The sequence below is a fragment of the Seriola aureovittata genome, chromosome 14, assembly GCF_021018895.1.
Source record: "Seriola aureovittata isolate HTS-2021-v1 ecotype China chromosome 14, ASM2101889v1, whole genome shotgun sequence".
Lineage (NCBI taxonomy): Eukaryota > Metazoa > Chordata > Actinopteri > Carangiformes > Carangidae > Seriola > Seriola aureovittata.
The window spans coordinates 11,806,221-11,829,094 of record NC_079377.1 but is presented as its reverse complement, the minus strand read 5'-3'; the positions used below and the strand labels follow the sequence as shown (position 1 = coordinate 11,829,094).

At 39.0% G+C, this 22,874-nt stretch overlaps 1 protein-coding gene across 1 annotated transcript; it reads left to right on the top strand.

The window, feature by feature from the left end:
- Positions 1-348: 348 nt before the first annotated feature.
- Positions 349-22,874, top strand: lrrc1 (leucine rich repeat containing 1). Its single transcript, XM_056395976.1, has 14 exons — positions 349-973; positions 8,287-8,404; positions 9,146-9,224; positions 10,654-10,743; positions 14,053-14,109; positions 14,318-14,381; positions 15,165-15,239; positions 15,547-15,691; positions 16,207-16,325; positions 16,789-16,872; positions 18,598-18,713; positions 19,207-19,379; positions 20,682-20,821; positions 21,351-22,874. The coding sequence occupies exons 1-14, from the start codon at positions 815-817 to the stop codon at positions 21,507-21,509; spliced, it is 1,578 nt and encodes a 525-aa protein (XP_056251951.1). The 5' UTR covers positions 349-814; the 3' UTR covers positions 21,510-22,874.

Genomic DNA, 22,874 nt, shown 5'->3' with positions numbered 1-22,874 from the left:
GTGGCATTGGTTTATGCTATATAGAACTACTTGTCCGTAAACAAATAAACATTAAATAAATAAAACCTTGTAAAACACATAGCAGGACTTTCACCACTGTCATAGCTTTTCAAACATACTGCTGGGTCATATTTTAAATAAACTTTATTAAGTATATTTCGCTACATCTATATCAAGCATTTTTAAAAACAAGCTTAAGGTCCAGAGTTTTTCATTCTGGGTGTCCTCTGTCAGCCTGTGGGGCCCCGGGCTGTTGTCGGTCCTCTGTGCCCCACCATGGCGGCCCTGTGCGGGACGGGACTATCCAGAGGAGGGACCGGGGGGAGGAGCAGCCTGGAACGGTGACGTAGGATTGGAATGAGGGAGTGAATGTTCCGGGTCAGAAACTGGACGGGGGAGGAAATTAACTCCAGGACGAGACACGAAAAAAAAAAAACGAGAACGCTACCCGCCTCTATACGGAGATGTAGCCCGTGTTTTTACGGTTACAAAAGAGGGCTTTTAAAAACGGCGGGGGGTCGACGTGAGACGAGGAACCAAGTGGAGAGGGAAAAAAACAGGTGCCTACAAAGTCACCAAAGTGAGACAACGACGGACAGTAATTCCCATGTTGGTCGCGACCTGACGAACGTTAGCTCGGTAACGTTATTTACAGCTGGAGTTTCGGTGTTTAGTCGCGTGTGAGTTTCGTCTCGCTTGTGTTTGACGGTGAATTTAGTCCGGGGCTATCCCGCGGTAGCAATCTGTTGCATCCCCCTCCTCCCCGCTGTTTGTTTATCGCACGGGTACGAGATTTATTCCCACCTCCCCCGTGATGTTTCACTGTATACCCCTGTGGCGGTGCAACCGTCATGTTGAGATGATCGATAAACGCCACTGCTCCCTGCTGTATGTGCCCGATGAGATTTATCGCTACGGACGGAGTTTGGAGGAGCTGTTGCTTGATGCCAACCAACTCCGAGACTTGCCCAAGGTAAGCAGCAAACAGCTTCCGCTCACCGGGGTTCAGAGGCAGGGTACCGTAGCTTATTTTTGGTCACATGTAATGTGTTCCTTCGGTTAGAGTGGCTCTGACACGGAGCTGCTAACTGAGCTGATCAGGCGTCCCGTGAGAGTCTGGTGGTACCTGGGGACAACAATTACGCAAGATCAGCAAGGCAGGCACACTGTGGAGGTGGAAATCTCCCCTGAACTACACCTCCCTCCGCAGGTTGATCTAATGCATGTGCCAGAGTCTGGGTTTAGGTCATAAAACATTTTTATTTGAGTCTCAAATGTCTCGGCAAAGCCCTGACATTTTGTCTGATACGTCAAACCTGTTTGGGCAGGTGATCCCATGCTGAGGTCAGAAATACCCATGACCCTTTGTCTGTGAACTCAGAAAGCCATGACTGTGTGCAGAGAGCATGAAATATCTCATTCTTCAGAGGAAATAGAGTTTAACTATGTTGAACAATATTCAAGTCACAATATATATGACTCAGTAATCTGATATTGTTAAACAGGAATGACTAATGGTGCTCTAGAGCAATATTTATTCAACGCTAGAGGTCCCAAATAAGACGCTTGTTGAAGGTTCATTATTGACTTTGGAAATAAGTTCCACAAAAAAAGAAAAACAAACTCCATCTGCTGATGAAGGCCATGAGATGTAGCCAAAAGCTCCAGAACAATTCCAGTAAGTGGATCTTGTGCATGGTTATGCAACATACAACAAGGATCATCATAATAAATATATATTGTAAAAAAGACAGTTATTTTCATTTTCAATCAGTCAGTCATTTTAGAAATGCACCAAATCAAGCTTCAAGTTCAATACCAATGCTCTTTTTTTCCATATTTAAATCTGTATAACTCATAGTGTTGAACTCATTAGAATAATTTTTAAATGCAGAGACTGAAAGAAACTGAGTTTTTTTGATAATATTGACCAAAAATTATTGTGAATTAGTCATATCCTGGCTGATTCCCAATCTTTTTAATATGGGCAGAATTGGCACTGATATCGACCTGGCATATCAGACTGGTGCTTTCCTAATAGAACAGTGAAAAAGGACCATTACAATTTCCCAGCGCCTGAAGTGACGCCTTCAAATAGCCTGAAACTCAACGATATTCAGTTAATTTTGAGAAAAGTAGCAAAATCTTTACACATTAGAATCTGTGAATGGTTGGTATATTTGTTTGATTATGACTCAGTCAATTAAAGACAGATTAAAGACTTCGATTTACAACGTGTTTTAAGTCTTTAATGAAATAATCGATTCAACACTGTCTATCCAATGTCAAACTGTATTCATAGGTACATGAAGTCACAACTGGATTGGGAGCAAACCTTGTCTTTTGACTACCATTAGATATTCCACAACTTGGATGACTGTAACCCTTTACAGACACAAACACCCAGTGAATCATAGGATGATTGAAGTACTCCATCGCAGTGGCTCTATTTTTGTTTAATAGAAACAACATACTTTGGGGAGGAAGAGGTGCAGAAGCTCGGCCTTCTAACTTGTGACCATGGCGCTCTGGATTAAGTGAGATACTAGTTAACGAATTGTGTGAGAATGGTCCATTTAGTATGTGTCTATGTCCGGGCTTGAAGCTGAAGATCCCAGAGTCTGAAGATGTCTTTCTGGCATTCGTATAGCCCAGAGCTGCTACAGTGAGGGAAAGGATTACTGACTTTGTGGCTTTGTTGCATATTCCCTTTAACTTTTGCAGCCAAACCGGTTTTGTTGTTGATGGTGCTCTCAGTTCTGCTCTGGAGAGTGTATTTTAAGCTTGAGAAAATTGCATTTGTTATTGTCACGGAAACCTTCAACAGCATGGAGTACATTTGGTAATATGTTGGGTTTACAGCTGGCCCTGACAAGTGGACTAGTACACTTGAGAAACTGTCCTGACCTCATATAACTGAAGTCATGGCGGGTCAGATGTAAAGCTGATAGGATTGAGGGACTATTTTGTTCCTTTGCGACGTTTCTTTCATTCTTGGTTTTCATCTAAATATAACATACAGTGATGTGGTCTACAGAAGTATGTACGGTAAAAGGAAAAAGACAGTAGAAAGAATATTTTCAGGGCTTGGCATGTCCATAGAAATTTGATGAAACAGAGATAATGTTAGCAGCCTCTCATGGCTGTGTGACACTGCATTACTTTGTCCATTGAAGAAAAGCACAGGAACAGGTATTCTGACTGAAAACAAAGACAGCATTATGTGTTTTGTTGTCGCCTCACTCGTGCAATTGTAGTGTTTTCTAATGAGTCATCGACCTAAATTGAAAAGTACAGACCAATAAAACCATAAACCAACTTCACTATTCACCTGGCAAACCAGGCGCTTGCATAGTTAACCCTCTCTCCATCATCCGTGCCTGCAAGGGTGTGATTAACAGGTGTACTCTCATTGTGACAACACATACACAGCTGTTTGACAATTTAGCAATATAAATATATATATGCTCATAAGTTTGTATAGAGGGTAGAGCGGTGGATTATTTGCATGCCGACGAGAGAAACTGTGTATTGTGTTCTTTGGCATGTAACTAATGTCATCAATGCTTGCTGAGTGAACCCAAGAAACGTCCCACTGGATAAACCTTGGTATCAGTCCACTCCACTGCTCACTGTGTGGCCTCATCCCATTTGCCTTGGAGGTGGCTAACTGAAAAAAAAAAAAAAAGAAAAAAAGCTGACCACTTAACTTTATTATTATATTGACAATGATGTAACAGAGCCTAGACGCAGGAACATATTTCAAGTCAATCATTTCAACCAGCGGGCAGATAAAAACATGCACATGGCAGCCTTAACGGCAAGATGAAACGGCAAAGGTGTGTTTTTACAGTAACAAGATGAGGCAAGTTGAACTTGAGCAGATAGTTTCAATAGTTTTACGAAGAAAAATCTGCTGACCAAGTCACGAAGGTCCTATTTCTTTTTTGTTTTGTTTGTTTTATTCATCATTTTTGCAGACACTGTGGACTGAATTAACAAGCAGTAAATTGTGTGTCTTTGTGTATTCAAAATGTCCCTTAAGCCACTGGTCCTCACGATACATACCATCAGACTGGTTTGTAAACGGCAGTCAAACTAAGAAACTAACCAGCAAGGAAGAATAGGAATGCAAGAGTAGCTGGCTGTTGAAATGTGTTTGCCTGTTCATCCAGTTTAAAAATGAATGCAGTTTTCAGTGTCTCCCGCTCCACTGAAACTGTAAGACAGAGAGGTGGCTGTGTCAAAAACCTTCTTAAATGAAAAAGCAACTCTTACATCTGCGGTGCATATACCTCTGCATAACAGAATTATTTTTAACTGCAATAATTGATCGATAAACCAGTCAATCTAGAGAAAATCAGCAACGGGTTTAAATTTGATTAATCTTTTCAGTAATTTCTCAAGTAAAAAGGCCAAACATTCTGCAGTTGCAGCTTCTTCAGTGCGAGGATGTGATGATGTTCTTTGTCATATACAGGAATGAGCTGAATACAATTAGGGGTTGATTTAAAACAAGCAATCTGAACACACCGCGGGTTGTGGGAAATTATAACAGTATTTTTCACAATTTTCGGACATTTAGTAGACTAAATGATTAACTGAGAAGATTAATCGATCAGACTAAAGACTATCATTGGTTTCATCCCTAGAAGTATCATGTTTTCCAGGTTGACAAACAATAAAATTACCAGATATGACAAGTTGATTTTGAGAGGATTCGCCCCGCAACTGATAAGTCAATCGACAGTTTAAATATGTAAGCTGAAACATGCAGTGATGGCAGTGATGGCGAGAGAAAGCAATATCCGGTCTGAGACAGGAAGCTGCAGAGTTTGTTGCATGTCTGAAGTGGTAAAGAAAGTGGTGCGATGAATCCCAGAGCAGGAAGCTGGTGGTTGAACTGACTGTGAAACTCTGAACTCTGATCGACAAAAGAGATGTTCCTGCAAAGAAAGAACTGTCACAAAGGGTAGTGCAGGTGAGTTTCTGACATGTGGTTGTGGCAGAAGCAGTTTTAAACCTAGCCTTTGCTATGATACACTGTAAAATGTGCACATGAAATAACTTGTAATGGACTCAACTAAGCATTCAACACTCTTCGCCTTTATGGCTGTAGGGTTGTGGCCTGGCAAATGTAATTGACTTGATGACAAAGCAAGGAAGCCTAGTCCGGATAAACGGCAAACTCTCTATTACACTCATCTACTCAAATAATTCAGTTTTTTAATGCTGATTTTATAGCTTTTTGGTTTGATTATGTAAGAATATTTGTTGCTAAACTTCACACCTGCATCTTGTACATGAGTACATTATGGGCTTTTGGTGAAAACTTCTGGTACAATGATCCCTGTGCTCACTTTCCAAAACCACCATCAGTGCTAAGAGTGAAACTGGAGGTTCAAACATTGACACGGGAGTTGACAGTATGGTTAATGTATGCTTGACTCAGCCTGTTTTGGTTTTTGTGTGTCACGCATGGGTGACAGTTGGGGGTGTGGTGACACTGAATGACACTAACAGGAGGAACAGGTTTTCTGTCAGTAAGTTAAATGCAGAAATTGCGAAGCTCGTCGCAAATTTACAACAAAAGAATCAATTGTATATTGCTGTTTGTTACCTCTCTGGTTGTCTTTATTGTTATGAAGAGGATTAGAAAACTGCATTGAGCATTTGAATGAAACTGACATTGATTTCATTTGAGTCCTTGATAATGGAAGTTTGCGTTTCAACTGTGTCATAAAGGGAGAGGCATAGCTCAAGGAGGAAGTCTGAAGGTGGGAAACATGTAGGTGTGATCAAGCTCAAAACTGAATTGGCAATATTTTCCTGATCTGTCACACCTCAGGTTATTTTTTTGGAAATGAACAAGTCTGCACTAGCAACGACTCCCTTGATAATATCATCAAGATGGATATAAATCTTTGAGCGTTGGCCTTGTGATTAGGAGCAGAGTGATCTGACATGCACTGCACTTCATACTATGTTTTTTTTTTTTTTATAAGAAAGTGAAATGTGAAAGTGAAAGGTTGTTAAGATGTGAAAACTCAGACAAACAGTCCCTTCCTGTAAGAACACAGGTTTGTTTGCTTGATCAAATGATGGATTAGCGGCTGTTTTCTTTCTTAAGACCTTGGAATGACATGGGCATTTTGTAAAAGGGTGGAGTTTGACTCTTGGACTCTTGGACTCTTGGGCCTTATTTGTTGTGCACACATTATTAAAATATGATCTGTATCTGGATATAGTCTACGGAAAATGTGCAACCTGATCATGAATTTTAAAAATGCAAACGGGTTTTACAGATTGCCTTTACACCTAAGCTGACATTAGCTAATGATCAGACGATGCAGGGGGCCCTGGCACTCTAATAATGTTATTGACTCATTATGTGCTGCCTGTGATTGAAGAGTGAGGCTAATTTCACAAAAATGAGCTGCTTGGGTTGTCCGTGGAGCAGCTGTACTCATGATAATTATTACAGCTTAACATATTTTCAGATCATTTAGGTTTTCAATCCATCCTAGCTTTGTTGACCTCCAAACAAAACGTATTTCATTTACCTGGGCATGCTGCAACACCAGTCTGGTCTCCTCTTACAAATAAAGACATGTTTCCTACAGCCTAAAATGTTTCACCTTTTGAATATATGAAATGTTCCCCTACCAGTTTTTGAAAGCCATATGCCATCCAAAACCCTGTGGATGTAAAAAAAAATTGGTTACAATGGATTTCAACATGTTTTTACAGCATAAAAGTACAGTACAGAAAAGTAGAAACCTTCAGCGTACTGGGCACGCAGATCAAAAGAACATATTTAACAGTCAGCTTCAGTGATCGATTGACTGAATAAGAAATAAGAAATGCATGTTTTTCCATTGATGAGCCCCCATGGCCAGATGGCCTGCCCGGTGAAACGCAACAGAGGAGAAAATAGAGAGGCCAGAGGGGAAGTTTTTCTGTTCTGTTGTTGCTAAAACTTTAAGGGAACCTGAAGCAGCATTGTCAGGTACCTGCTCCACCACCACACAGGCAAGGTTCTGCCCGCTCTTGTTATGGGCGTCAAGTATGTGCTTATGATAATTGCTTTTGCTTTTTTGTGTGTGCCAACTGGATCTTTCCTTCTCAGAAACCAACAAACAAAGATTTCTGCACTTCTAAATGGCAACCTGTGAGTTGACCCTGAGGCCACGCATCCAATATGATAGTGTCTGAAAAGCAAAGTTAGAGAGGAGAAGGGTCCGTGGGAGAACTTGGGAAAAGTAATACCGGCTGTCGGACGTCATCAGCACAGCCTGTTGAATAAAAATATCTCACAGTGACGACATTTGTCCTGTTAATTGTATTTTTTTTCAGAAGTGGCTTTTCACTAAAACAGGAGGTGGAGGTGTCTGTTAATTCAATAGGCCACCAGAGATGTTTGCTTTTATTTGAGAAGAAATGGAGCACAGAATTGAATTGAATTGGTAGAGGGGGGAATACTTCCAGTTTCTCAGACATTTGTGACTAATGAATAGGTTTTTCATTAAGAATCCCCAAAAGTTATAAAGCCAGAGGTAAAAAAAAATCATGCCCTCTTGTATTTTTGGAATAAAGGAATAATAAGAAATAAAGAAGGCTTTATTGTCGAGTAGTGAGCTGATGGAACAGTAATAAAGTCAGCATTTAGAGGCTGCAGAATGGTCTTCATCATTATACTCTCTTGCTAAATCTTTTTGCCTAGAAGAATGCCTTGAACCCTAGTCTTTTCCAGTCAGTTCCACACAGAGGAGTCCTGCATGTTTATATTATACACACACACACACACACACACACATATATATATATATATATATATATATACATACACACACACATGGAAAAAAATAAGTTAGTTCTGTTACTCCTAGAGCAGCATACGACTTACACTCTTATCTTTCTTTTTTTACATTGTGGTGGCCTCATGTGATTCCCATCATAGCCCCACCCAAGTTCAACCTGAGCAGACATCTAATCAGCCGGAATAATTGAAAATTGTGGGACTGTGCACGGTCTTTAAACATAAAAAGTATAATGCAATGAAGCGTTATTATTTCTGAAAATGCTAACAAGGCGCATGCTACTGCAAGAAAGAAATCAACCACTGCTAAAGATGTGATTATAATTTAAGCACTTGATTTATGTCACCAAAGATTAAATCATCTTCAGTTAAGTATAAATTGAATAAATATGTTGTATACAATTCAATGCGACGGTTTTACTTCCACTTCCACCGCTTTTTACTGACTATCCTTTTTTGCCTTTCAGCCATTTTTCCAGCTGGTTAAACTAAGAAAACTTGGCCTGAGTGACAACGAGATCCAGAGACTTCCACCAGAAATAGCCAACTTCATGCAGCTGGTAGAACTGGATGTCTCTCGAAATGGTAAGAAGGCAAAAAGGTCATATTAAACACACAAGTAACTCATAGTCAGTTGTTACATTTCACATTTTATAACTGTCTTTCTGTGTGTTTTCTTCACATCTGCGAGAGTATGCTTTTACAGCTGAGAGAGACGGCATTAAATTCAACAAATGAATGACACTGGCAGATTTACTCCCCATTAGTGAAGCTGATGCAGCACACGAGCATACAAAAAAGCATGGTTTGCATTAGCCTGAATCTCCCAAGTTGTTTGAATAGACCCGAACATATTCCTTTAGATACACTGGTGAGGTTTCTCCTGCAACAAAGCAGCAGTCTGTTCACAGCTGTGGCTGGAGAGCAAAACCAAATTCAAGTTGATAGAAAGTGCATTTAAGACACTGTCTTGTTTATGTTGAGTCATCATTAAGTTGGAGTGTTTTAAACAACTGTACATTTGCTCTTTCTTTTTGGGCTGAATGCATCATATTTAGTGAGTGAGACCTGGGTAACATAACTTCAATAATAACACAGGTTTATTCTCATTAGATTTACCACAAAATGACATCTTTTCAATCAGGCACCGTCACTGTCGTGATTTTTATTGTTTATCGCTTGCACTTAAAGCAACTGCCTTTAATTGTATTATTTTGACATGCGTTATTTAACTACTGCTGATTGTGTCGTATATCTATTTTTTGACTGCTGGCCCGAGTGGAGTGATTAAGAAGTGCTGTGACATGTGTCTTTTCTCTTATTCAGATATTATGGAAATTCCAGAGAGCATTTCATACTGCAAAGCCCTCCAAGTGGCAGATTTCAGTGGAAATCCATTAACAAGGTAGTGACAGATTATGATGTTTTACTTTTCAAAGATACTTTAACCGTGGTCTCTTCTAAAATATTCCTCTGTCAAGATCTGTAACATGGCTAAAACCATACGTTTCATATATGTGATACTTTTCTACTTATCTCCTCCTTAAATAAACCGGCCTATTTATCCAGATTTAAATGTTGGAATAACAAAAGCAGGGAGTACATCTTTGAAAATTAAGAAAATACATGTTTTCTTGTGGTTCATATTGCCATTGTCTGCATTGTGTGTGTTTTTAAGAACTCCAGCTTTTACTCCTGCCGCCATGAACATGACAGATTGCAGATTTTACATAGTTTGCTTTTAATTGTGTGGGTGAGACTAAGTCCAATTTGCACCCCAGCAGGGGAAAAAAACCACACTGCTTTTCAGTCTATAGTTTAGGAGGCAACAATGAATAGTATAACATAGCATTGGTGTTCAATACTTTTAAAGTGCACACAAGCTTCCACACACACACACACAACACTCTTTTTCCACAGTAGTAACCTAATTTTCCACTCTTTCATCAGCCCTGATTGAACAGTTTCATAGTAAAGGTTTAGTTACAACTGTGGGTTAGCAGGAATGTGAAGGCACATTAATTCATTTTAAAGGCCCTGTCTGTATTTTTCAAATGTATAAAAAAGAAGAATTTTATCTTGTTTTTAAAAACATTTACAGCAACAAAAAATATAAAAAGCAATGATTTAGTTGTCTGTATAAATTGTTTTATTAAAGGACCTGTCACTTTAGGATTGATCGCAGGCTCCATTTTGAATTGCAGTGGTGGACATTGTGTTTATATTAGCAGGTTTTAGTTTACATGGAGCGCTATACTTAATCTTGAGAGTGTGCCTGGTTCCAAATACCAGCAGCCGGCTACAGCTCACGTCTAGTCAGTTATTAAGACTTGTTGATACCTTTCTTGATCTCTGGCTTACATTCAGTCCAAATAATGATTCTGGGGAGAAATATTGGAAAGAAATAGTATTTTTTTCATCTCATTCACATTTATGTAGGATGGATTCCACCAGAATGAAGATAACCAGAGCTTGAATGATGCAAGAAGCTTAATGTTGTTGCTGCTATATATCAAAGTGTGACCACAGTAGTCTCATAGTAGTAAAAACTTGACAAAAGAAAGTTTTGTCCTGAACAAGCAGACAATATGTCCATTTAGAAAATTGGATTTTATGCCTTTTTTTTTTTTTTTTTTTTTTTAGGACACCAGATTGCAGAGACTTTTATTGCCTTGCCTAAAGTGCTGGTAAACCCTTGCTTAGCATTGCTGACATTCTCAACAGACAACACAGTCATCCGACAGCACACTTGCCCTCGCCTTTTTAGTGGCCAATATTCATCATTTTCCTGCCGGTGTCTCACATTGTGGCCACTTTGTGTTTTATTTTTGCAGGTTACCTGATAGCTTTCCAGAGCTGCGGAATCTAACATGCCTTTCCATCAATGATATTTCATTGCAAGTTCTTCCAGACAACATTGGGAAGTAAGTGTATACACCGATTCATCATGTTTGCTTTGACGTAATAAGTGGATCTCACCTTTGCCAGTAAAACATTTCCACACCGTTTCATAGCACAAGCAAAAATGAAAATGTTTATCTTACCCTGAAATGACAAATGTCTGTTACTCTGAACAATGACAAACAAATGGTGTTCATGGTGCTTGTAACCTTTTTAGAGATCAGAGAGCGACTACAAATCCCTTGTTCTGGAGCATATTGATGCACTAATAGCCTGAAGTGCATATAATGTAATGATGATGTCGAGGGACTTGTGTCACATAACATCTTATGTGTCTCTGCATTTCCATGTCTCACACTTTGCTTCAGTCTCTGTGATCTTGTTAGAAAAATCTTAATTTTATCCACAAATAGATTTAATTTGTTGAGTTCCATAGAAATACTGAACCAAATTCAGTTGTTTTTAATACCACCCTCTGTGATGTGGTGTGTGTTAACAGACATTAAACAGTCTAGCGTGTGAAAGCAACAACATTTTTCCCTTTTGAAACGCCTTGAGCCTTAAAAAATTCTCTAGAGTGGCGCTGTGTGAGCGACTTCTTATCTAGAGGTAAATATGTCAGGTTTTATTGTTTTAGTCAGTAAACATGATGAGGTGAGAAGTCCTCCTACACAGCCAATTAACATATGGCATGACAGTTTTCCTTCATAACTAAAATAATTAAAAAATCTGTAATGTGTCCAGATCATGACTATGACTCTTTCTGTACAACATTGTGCATTAAGTGCCATTATCATCAGGCACTTGGTTTTCTATTGTCTTCTTCTCCCCCGATTGTAATAATTTCCTCTAAAATCTCTTCCGTCTCACTGCATTAGGGGAAAACATACCAACCACATTACTCTTCACAGACACATCAGTCAGCGTCTGCTCCTTGACTTCATTGTCTTGGTCATAAAAGGCAAAAGTCTTGTTGTGAGATGGCACATAATCGGGACTAGTGAAAGCTCATGTCCTATATTCCTTAGAGGCCTCCCCTATTGTTGAGTTCAGTTATAATTGGATTTAATAACAGAAATATGTGCTTTTAGGTCAAATTGCCACAAGGGATGTTTTTAGTGGAAGTTTGGAATTCAAAGGAAACTGAACTAAGACTCTTACACTGATGGATTTAAAGGGATAAGTTTACTTTAGATGTGCACTTGTGGTTAGAAATGTTGATGTTCTGATATAGGATGGATTTTTTTCAGGAGCTCCTATCATTCATTGCTACAAATGACCTCTTCACCAGACACTTGTCTTTTTTTTTTTTTTTACACATAGTAACACCTTCTTAATTGATGAATTGTGTAGAACAGGATTTAAAACACAAAAGTAACAAAAGATGTTGTTTAAAGGCACTTTTTCTCACACTGATTACTACAGTGAAACTCCCCCGGGTGCAGTAGTATGTTTTAAATGATTACTGGTGGTTGTGGTCTGGATGGCATATTTGAGTCATTAGATAACTGCTGAAAAAGTTGGAGCTAAACTAAACAGAGATTCGTTTCGCCTTGCGGTGGTGCCATAAATTAAGGATTATTGCTTAACCTCTCAGAGATAATGCATGGATGGTGGATGACAGCCTGACTTCTTTTAGTGTACACAGGTCAGGACTATAGACTTTGAAATAATGCTATGCCACCTATTGATGGGCTTTTAAGACTTAATGTTATTCTGATGTTTTACACATACAACATTTGGCCTAATTTAAATTTCGTGCAAGACACAACCCGCCAGATAGATTTTTTTTTTAATTAAGATCCATACTGTAATGGATCATCTGAGTAGTGATGATGGTCCTGCAGAACTGACCTATAACATTTGTAGCTGTGTTGTGCGTTGAGCTTTTCTCAGGTTCTGCATATTTCCTTAGTTGCATAATATTCTGCAACATGTTAAATCTTGTTGTTTAAAGATTATAAACAAGCTTCAAACATAAAAACACTAAAACCAAAGTCAGTTAAGATTGTATTTTAGAAAAATGACGCTTCCTTTCAGAAATCTGTTTTGTAGATTACCTGGTTGGCTATAAAAGCCGTTTCTCATACTGTTCATGTTGTTTGCCATGGCAACGGCTACAAACTGAACATAGACAAGAGCTGGAACTGTGTATGTGACTGATTTACATCATTTTGTATGACGTATAGAGTTTTCCTACCAAGAAAGTCACCTAAAGTTCAAGTGATCTCTTCACACCCGTTTCCTAGTGGTACGGCATGTGCCCCACATATGTCTCATATCTATCTTACATAAAACAGTGACTTAAGGCCTGCGCTCTGTCAAGGGAAGAAGGTAATGAAAACCATAACACAGTTGGAACAACACACTGGAGGGCTTTTAGACATGGATAAAGTAAATGTTTAAGGGGTTAAATGACATCATTTATCTCCTGAGATGGGAGTGTTTTCTGGCAAAAAGTAGCATTCACAGAAACCTGCGACATTGATGCAGTAAAGTGGTTGTTTACATCATTTAGCTGATCTCTAAAACCAGATTTCAGGCAGAGTCTTTTAATCTCTGGCTTGCGATCTGAAAGAAAAACACTCACAGAAAGCAAGATTAAGGAAAAGTAGCAGTTGGATTGCATATAATGTTGAGAGTCAGCCGGGTTTTCAAGAGACACTTGATGTAGACTAGATTAAGAACCAGTTTAAACATACCTACTTGGTACGGAAACTGCAGTGCCACTCTAAAGGCTTTAGAAACAATTCATTAGTGTCATATTTCTGACAGTGATAGAGCTTGGCTAATTGACTCATAATATTTGGTTTGGCATTCAGATCAGGAAAATGTTGAAAAAGATGTTAACTCCTCGGTCCATCTCTAATCCCACACGAAGGCTGAATTATTTAGTCTGGGTTCTGATCAACAACATGGACTTTGCACTGTACTAGTAAGCTGTTGTCATAAAATCCTCCATTAATTGGGTACATGTGCAGCACGGAGGCGTACATAAGCAGCACTGTGCTGTACTTTGTTCTATGATAACCATTTAGACATTTTGCTCTTCATTTAAAGAATGCAGCGGTTGTTTATGCTGCTGCGATTTCAGAGCCTTGATAAGACTGACACACCTCTAAAGTACTTCCTTTTCCCAGATATCTGATTGCAAGGAGACGTTTTACGGCCATTTTTGTTTTTTAGCTCTCATTTAAACTCATTGTTTCTTTTTAGAAACATCCAAGAGCATCATGTCTAATATTTATCTGTGTTGCTTAGATAAGAGTAGAAGTTGCATAGAAACTACAGTTTCTACAGCAAGTAATCTTTCTTTTCTCCTGTCATCGCAGCCTTTCCAATTTGGTATCACTAGAACTCAGAGAAAATCTGCTCACATTCCTACCAGAGTAAGTATTCAACTAACTGCACAGTATGTATGGATATTTATATATGTATGTATTGTTGTATCGTATCTCCGTAGGTTACTTTGTGGGCTTTATTATAGAAGAGAGTCTTTAACATTTCAGGGAGCGACGTTACCTTGAGGTTGATAAGGTATAGAAGCCTTTTTGACTTTATTTTCATTTGAATTTTCCTTGCATCTGTCAACCACAGGTCACTATCTCTGCTTCATAGACTTGAAGAACTCGACCTAGGAAATAACGAACTCTACAGTCTGGTAAGTCTTTTTTCTCTGGGTGTGTGTGAGCTTGTTTACTCAGAAGAATGCCACATTGCCGCTCACAAAATGAGCAGAATGAAACTTTTCCCATTTCCTTGTTCTTGTCATGTCCGAGTAGATTAACGTCCCTCGAGAACAGCTTTCACCTCTTATCACGCAGATGGGAGGATGACCATCTGTGTTGAGCTCTGGTTTTAAGTTGTAATCTTATGCGAGCGGTCTAACTCTGATGGTGAATGATTTACTGACAGATCAAGCAAAGACAGACTCGGAGAAATGGCTTTTAATGTGTTTTATTTTCTTTACAGTGTATTCCTCAGTTGTGCGTCCAGTGAACTGAAGTTATTTACATTTTTGGATGTCATCTGAATTTCTTCTGCTCGCAATTGTGGTAGTTAATATTTGGTTTTCAGTATTATCCTTTATTCCATACTGTTGACACGGCTCTGTTATATTTAATGAATATAATTAAATTGATTTGTCATGATGCCAAAAAGCAGCAGAAGAGTTGTGATATGCTCTTGAAGAAAGCAGTGTAACCTAAAACGAAAATAAGTATTGATAGAATTATATGGGGGGGTTGTGGATCCATTTTCATTCATTTCAACCGATTTCTATTCGCTGTGTGTGCACATCATGAATTTGAATCAAAGAAAAAAGCAGTATATTGTTAGAATCAAATCACTAATATTGCATTCTTCTGTTTTATTGTCTCTTCTTGTCTTTTCTATTTTTCTGGCTCTCACTCTTTCAATCCCTACATTTCTTCCTCCCACATAGCCGGAGTCAATAGGCTGTCTTGTCAGCTTAAAGGACTTGTGGCTGGATGGAAACCAGTTGGCTGACATACCTGCAGTAAGCTTTGCATGCAAATGTATAGACTGTGTTTGAGATTCTGTTATCATTATTATAGTACCACTTTTTCATATAATCCATTTTATAGCATTGTGCATTGGTGCATATATATATATATATATATATATATATATATATATATATATATATATATATAAATAAAAGTTCAGAAAATAAAATTAGAACAAGAATCAGTGACAAAAAATTCCATCCCAAGATAAGACAAATGTTTTCTTGCAGCCATGTTGAACATGTGTCCAAAGCCTAAGGTGTTTGCTTTACCACAAGTCTCTGCTCTGAATCATAGGAGATGGGCAGTATGAAAAGCCTGTTGTGTCTGGATGTGTCAGAAAACAAAATGGGGCACCTTCCTGAGGAGTTGGGAGGCCTGCTGTCACTAACTGACCTGCTGGTGTCTCAGAACCTCATTGATGCTCTCCCCGAAAGCATTGGTAAGCACTTGAATTCTCCTAGCCCTTTATTAGCATGATTATGCTATCTTTGCAAGCTTGTCGTGGGTATATTTTGACATAGGTTTTTTCTCATCATCTCGTAAGATTCTCACACATGGGAAAACATTGCTTTTCTGCATGTGCTGTATGTGGCAGCCAATATGCTTTGGTGTCTGCATTTAATGTGACAGCTACCAAATCTCTAAGCGCTTGTGCTGCAGCACTGCTTTTAGTCATTTGTTTTAAAGAGATACATTCACATTTGGATGATATCTAGCTCTTGCTCCTATGTGGTTTTAATGCACTTATTTTAACTCACTCTGGACAAGAGTGTCTGCCAAATGAATGAATATTGATGTAATGTATTGAAAATAACACACTGAAAATAAATATAACTTAAGGGACGGCAACATACATTTTACGCAATGTTCCCGTTATGACCTCATCAGCTTGCTCAGTAATATCTAAACAAGGTTTGTAGTGTGTCTAATATATATATTTTTCTTTCTCTGCAGGAAAACTACGGAAACTTTCTATATTGAAAGCCGATCAGAATAAACTAACTTATCTTCCAGAGAGCATTGGCAACTGTGAAAGTCTCACTGAACTTGTGCTCACAGAGAACCATATACAGGTTTGTTTGCAACTGTATTAATGTTTTGTCTTCAAAACGTAATGAAAACATTATAGGGTTAGTACCGTCACACTTATTTTACAAAGTTGGGCCTTAGCTCGCCCATGCTAACCGAACTGGAAAAATAGCTATAGGCAAGACTGATGTGCAGACTGCTGAAGTACAAGTGATGACACACTGAGTGAGACAGAGACGGAAAACCACATTCAGGTGATGCGTACGTGACCACTCTGACCTGTCTGTGTTTTTCTGTCACATCCCATTTTGTCTGTCTGCATGAGAGCACCTCCCTATACTGATGACACGTGGATGATTTGGCTCTCTATATTGTCCTCATTTTATGGATAAATTGATTAATGGGACAAACTGTTTAACTGTTAAAATATAATGTAAAGAAAAAAATAAAATAATGAAATACTTATGATGTTCTTTTTTTAATTGTTGTTTTGATTTATTGTTTCAGAGTTTGCCGAGGAGTATTGGTAAATTGAAACGGCTTTCCAACTTCAACTGTGACAGAAACCAGCTAATGTCATTACCCAAGGAGGTAAGCTTTTCACATATCAACCAACATCAGTTACCCAAAGATCATAGAGTACCAAAGAACCTAAAATATGTGTTTTATAATCCAGATATAACTCTTCTACTAATAGATACGTATAACAGATTGTGTACAATCTAATGACATCCAAGTTTATAGTGGTAATATTCAGCACCAAATACAGAAATCAGCCAACCCAGACTGGTGCCCCTCCTTTCCTTACCAAAGAAACCAAAGAAACCAAAGAAACCAGAAAGACAAATGATGATGTTACCTCCAATAAATATAGTAATTGTGAAGCCTAAAAACCACAGATCTACAAAAAAAAACAGGAGCTCTTACGCTCGTTGCCTGCAGGTGGTGCAAGTGTCAAAATGTGCCGAAATGATAACTCTCTTTACCTGTAGATGACACACATCGACGCGATCTTCGTCTTCAGGTGTAAACTGCTGCTGTTGTTATTTTTCTTGTCAGCAGGTGGTGCAGGTTAGGCAGGAACTGCAGCTCTGACCTTCAAATTATCATTACAAATGTGAATTTTTCTGTCCGGTTTTTTCTGTATTGAGTGCACTAATGTAATGCTCTTAGACTGCCATTATTCTAAGGCTTTAATGCAACAGTTTATGAGTGACATTGAGATTTTCCTTGGCTCAAATTGTTAAACTATCTAAAGTTCATTCACGTTTTGGATCAACAATGCTCTTCCTTGTTGTGCTTTCTCTTTTCACTTTTACTGCTCAGTCCTCTCGGTTTGCTCATCTCTGTCTGAGTGTCTCCATTGTGTTTGTATGTGACATTCTTTTCTAACCTCTTGTCTGTTTAAGTGAAGGCACGCCTGGTTGAAAGCTTCATCTGAAAGGCTTCTTCAGACGTTGTACAATGGCCTTGTGTATTAATGATGCAAAGACTGCAGTGTTTGGAGAAAAAATAACAGTTGAACACACTTGGCCTTAGATAATGAATCGATGGTGTCACTGTTTTCTCAAACCAGCATTGCATGACATCTCTAACAATCACAGCATAACCATTTCCCAAGTATTGATTTGTGCTTTGCTGAGCTACTTGACCATTGGCCCAGTTTTATGGATTCTATTGATTGTTGATTAGTTGCTCCTAACACATTTTCCCTGGCTGACTTTTGTCTGTGCTCACATGGAATCATGTATTTGAATTGTTCTAAAACTGACGATTTCCAATGTTTTGTTTGTTCCTTCTGCTTCGTTTACTGTAGACTCTATTCTCTCCTGTGGACGCATAAAGCACTTACCATATGATGAGCTTAACCTGCTCCTTTTAACGTGATGAATCTCTGGAACAGTACTGGTATCCTGCTCCTGCAGGTCTCTGTCTGAGCAGATTAATAGATTACAACTGCAGTTCAGCTGGCCCATCAAGTCTCTGCTTTGTCTGGCTACTAGGTCTAATTGTTCCTAATTTTAGGTCCCTGCACCACATCCCATTGACATTTAACTAATCTGCCACCGAGATCACCAATTCTGGGACAAAGTGCCCAAATACTGCCAACAGGCTCACTCTGGTTTCTTTTGTTCTTCATTGTTAAAACGCCAGATTTATACTTATGTGTATTTGTTTTATATTAAATTATACTCCATATCCAGACGAGGAGAGGAAAAATCCCCACTGAAACCACTTAGTGTTTTTATGCTTCATGGGATGCCTGTTTCTGTGGTTGACATGCAGCCTAATCATGATGTCTCTTCTATTAACTAGATCGGGGGCTGCAGCGGTCTGAATGTCTTCTGCGTACGAGAGAACAGGCTGACGAGGATACCGTCAGAGTTGTCTCAAGCCACCGAACTGCATGTGTTCGATGTCTCTGGAAACAGGTATGTGCAACAAGGTGGAGAAGGTAGTTTACACCAACTCAAGTGAAAGATATATGGATAAAAAGCAAATACAAACCCAAATTTTAGAAAACATGAAACATGATTCTTGATTAAATACTTGTTTTCTACTTTCTGATCCCTGAAGATTATCCTGATATTTTGACAACATATTACTCACTCGCTGTCAGTGGGAGATTGTTTTGGCTCTGGTTCTCTGCCTTTACCTGTTTTGGTCCAAGCTTTGTCTTCAGAGGAGGCTGTAGCCAATGTCTGCTGCTTGAGTCACACACACAAACATGTTCACCTCTGTGTCTGGGGAGTGTTTCCCCTCCTGCACATTGTCAGAACAACTGCCAAGTTCCTCATCCGAAGTACTAATCCTAAAAGCTAACACAGCAGTGTTACGAAAATAAGAACCTGCAGGTATCTCGTGGTTTCTTTATATCCTATATAATATGAGCCGGTTAGATATTTATTTCCTGTTTGTTTTCAGGTTGACCCACTTACCGCTGTCACTGACCACACTACGACTGAAAGCCTTATGGTTGTCAGAAAACCAGTCGCAGCCTCTCCTCACCTTTCAGACCGACGAGGATCCTGACTCAGGCGAGAAGGTGCTCACCTGCGTGCTGCTGCCTCAACAGCCATGTGAACCAGACAGTAAAGGTAATGTTTTTTGTTTTTTTTTATATCAAGTCTAAGATAGTTCCCTGAAGTTTTGAATAACCAAACCATGAATCATCTGTGTTATCAGGAGCTCTAGACATTTTTTTCATACTGGACTGAGTGAAATGACAGTTGTGTGTGTGTGTGTGTGTGTGTGTGTGTGTGTATAATATAAATATAGTAGTGCGCATGCTTATCTATCTATCTATCTATCAATCTATCAAACTATCTACAGATACACACATACATATATATATATATGTACACACACACACACACACACACACACACACACACACACACACACACACACTGTGTTTGTGTGTATATTTATATATATATATTTATGTGTGTGTGTGTGTGTGTGTGTGTGTGTGGGATCAGTGTCTCCATGCTCCTTAAGTGTCAGGCTACAGTGAAACGACTTGGTGCCAGCACTGTGACATTTGAGTATTATTCCTCATCAGTTCTTGCCTCGTCCTTGATTATTTAGTGCCCTGCGGTTTTGGCGACATTATCACATGATCTGCTCGGGGAAGCACAGCGTGTTCTGTGCCCTCTGATCCTTCCCCGCAGTATCTGTCGATTATGAGGTCCTGTAAGGGACACAGCGCCTATAACGGATCAGGCCCTCTCCTGTCCCTTAAGGCCCTCCTTGGTTATGTTTTTCAGAAATGCGGCGGATTGGACAGTTAAAGAGGCTTAGCAGCGGCTGGCCTGCTGCCATTAAAAGCTCGCCTAGTGGGTATAGAGATGCGGCTGAAGGCTGGCTCTATCTCTGCCTGATACGACAGTCTATTGTCATTTTTATTCTTTGCGTTCATCTACAGACAAATGTGTGGAGTATATGCGTTTCACTGCAAAAGGCTTGTTCCTTCATGTCACTGTATGTTGCACTTAAAAAAAGCCGTTTCTCCCTCAAAAAGAAACGGTGGCATTTATGTATTGACGTGCTGTCTCTCTCTTGTGGGAGAGATGCAGATGTAAGACTGGTGGAGGTCAGATGAGTGAGGGTGAAGCCGTAGTTGGGGGCAGGGAAGATTGTGTTGCTGTAAGCCTGTGACTAAGCTGGGATTTGAAACTGTGATCTGGCAGTTTCAGGCTCCCTCTCATAAGAGCTGGGTTATGTGACAGTTTTCATTTCTTGAGTTGGCAGATTGCGGAGAAACGATCATAACAACCATATTGATTTTAATATACTGTAATATTCATTTTACGATCTGTAATTCATTCTTAGCATTTTTACACATGCATGAACTCCAGTAATACAATTTGTGTTGTCTCTTTTAAAAACAACCTCAGGCTCTGATAAACTCGCCCGCTTTGGAGCCCTGGAGAGCCTGGTGAATGACATGGCAGATGACACGTGGGACAGGAAAGCCGTGAACAGGATCAGTGCTATTCACTTCCTTGATGATGATGAGGAGGAGGATGATGACAAGGTGAGAGCGCCGAGCTCAAGGGCTCAACTACGGCGCAGAAAAAGCAAAAATGAAAAGCCACTGTTAAGGGATGAGTCTGGTGATATTCTAGATTTTTCTTATTGTCAACAAATCTTATATAAAGACTAAAACTAACAGTGAACTGTATCCAAAGGCTGATATATCTCATTCCTCTGAGCCATAGAGCCCGTTACTAAAAACACATGATGTCCATATTAGAGAAACAAGAGCAAAGAGCTGCTTTTAGTGAAGTGCTAACACCAGCTGCTAGCTTGCTCACAATGACAATAGTAACATGATGATGCAAAAATTAGTTACATTTTCTATTACATTTTGCTACTTTGAAGCCAAATGTGACACATTTACAATCAGTCATTTAGTTAGGACGTTCCGTCATGACATAGCCTTTATCCAGCCATGCCCATTTTTAACTGTTCTTCGCTCACCACCTAGAGCAGATGCAAGTAATTACTCCTTTTGCTGCATATATAGAAAGTGTACCACTAATTAGAGTCATTCCTTCGCGCAGGGAACTTTACTCCGGCGGGCTACGCCTCACCCCGGTGAGCTGAAAACGATGAAGAAAGCAGCTGAGAACCTCCGCAATGACCTGAACGCTGCCAAAGGCCTGGACTCCAACAAAAACGAGGTCAATAACGCTGCAGACAGAGTGACCACGTCTGTGTGACCTTTACCTCAGCAATGTTTTTTACCTCCTGTGTCTCGCCGCCGTGTTGTCCTGCACAACCCCCGCAGTCCCCCCCCAACCCCCCCCACCCCTTTTCTATGTTTTACCTACAAACCCCAGTGTGGCCTACCCTCCTCTGATTAAACCCTGGGACGCCTGTAACCTTACTCCATCTCCAGTCCTGTGTAAAAACGTGTTTGACTCAGTCTACCATGGCCGCTGTGCCTTCCTTTTTTTAAAAAAAATTAACGTCCACAGCAATAATCTGCACAGAGATGCTCCTTTTAAAAGATATTTTAAAAATTTATTACTTTTTTAAATGCCTCTTTTTTTAAAATATACATTAGGTAGTTGCACTATTATAAGTCTTTATAATATGGTCAAACCTTCTTAAATGTATTATATATTTGTTCTGTATCTATTTTTAAAACACTGGGTGAACTTCTTTTTACATTTTGGGCGAACATAAAAGCAGGAGTTTTTGGACCTACTGATTAAAGATTATTGTATAGTCTCTTGTGAATATTGATACTTTTTTACTTTTCGGCAGCTCAGATGTAAATAAAATTGTATAGTAAATTTCTTAATCAGTTGCAGATTTTTAAACTTTTTCTCTTTGTTTCAAACTTGGTACTTTTTTCTTTCTTTCTTTCTTTCTTTCTTTTTTTTTTTTTTTTTTTTTTTTACACAATCAAAGCAATGAACAAAACACAGTCACTAATGTCTTATTCAGTCCATATAATTATCATTGGGTGAGTGGATGGCCTTGAATTCTATTTTTATTCATTTATATTGTAAAAAATATCTAGACCTATTTTTTTGGATAATGAATAGATTTGATTAATTAAGTTTGGATTTAAGTACTGCACATCAAACTTTAATTCCTTATCTGCAATGTAATAATGCAGAGATAACAAAGCTATCTTATTTATATGTGCTGTGCTTCACTGCTTTGCTATGTTTTCCAAATAGATGCCAAAACCAGCTGTATTTTATTTTAAAAGTTTTCCTTCCCTTTAACAAAGAGTACTGTACAGAATAATCGTCGGAGGTTTGGTGACAATGAGGTTCGTACCACAAGGATGGCATCCTTTAAAAATGCAGTTGTTAGAAGTTCCACTATAATGCACTTCTCAGCGTTTCTCAGATCTTATTCTTTTATATGGTACATGATAAGTTGTATTATTTTGTTTTTAAATTGATTGCAAAAAAATTGAACCAGAGAAATTGGTTCAAGTGTTGGTGTTAATGTTTTAATTATTTTCTGATCAAACTGCACAAAACGGATCTCGAACAGGCAGTGGGCCTCGAGATTTGGATGACTTTTTAACCACTGATCAATAAAATGAGTGCAACACTAAACAA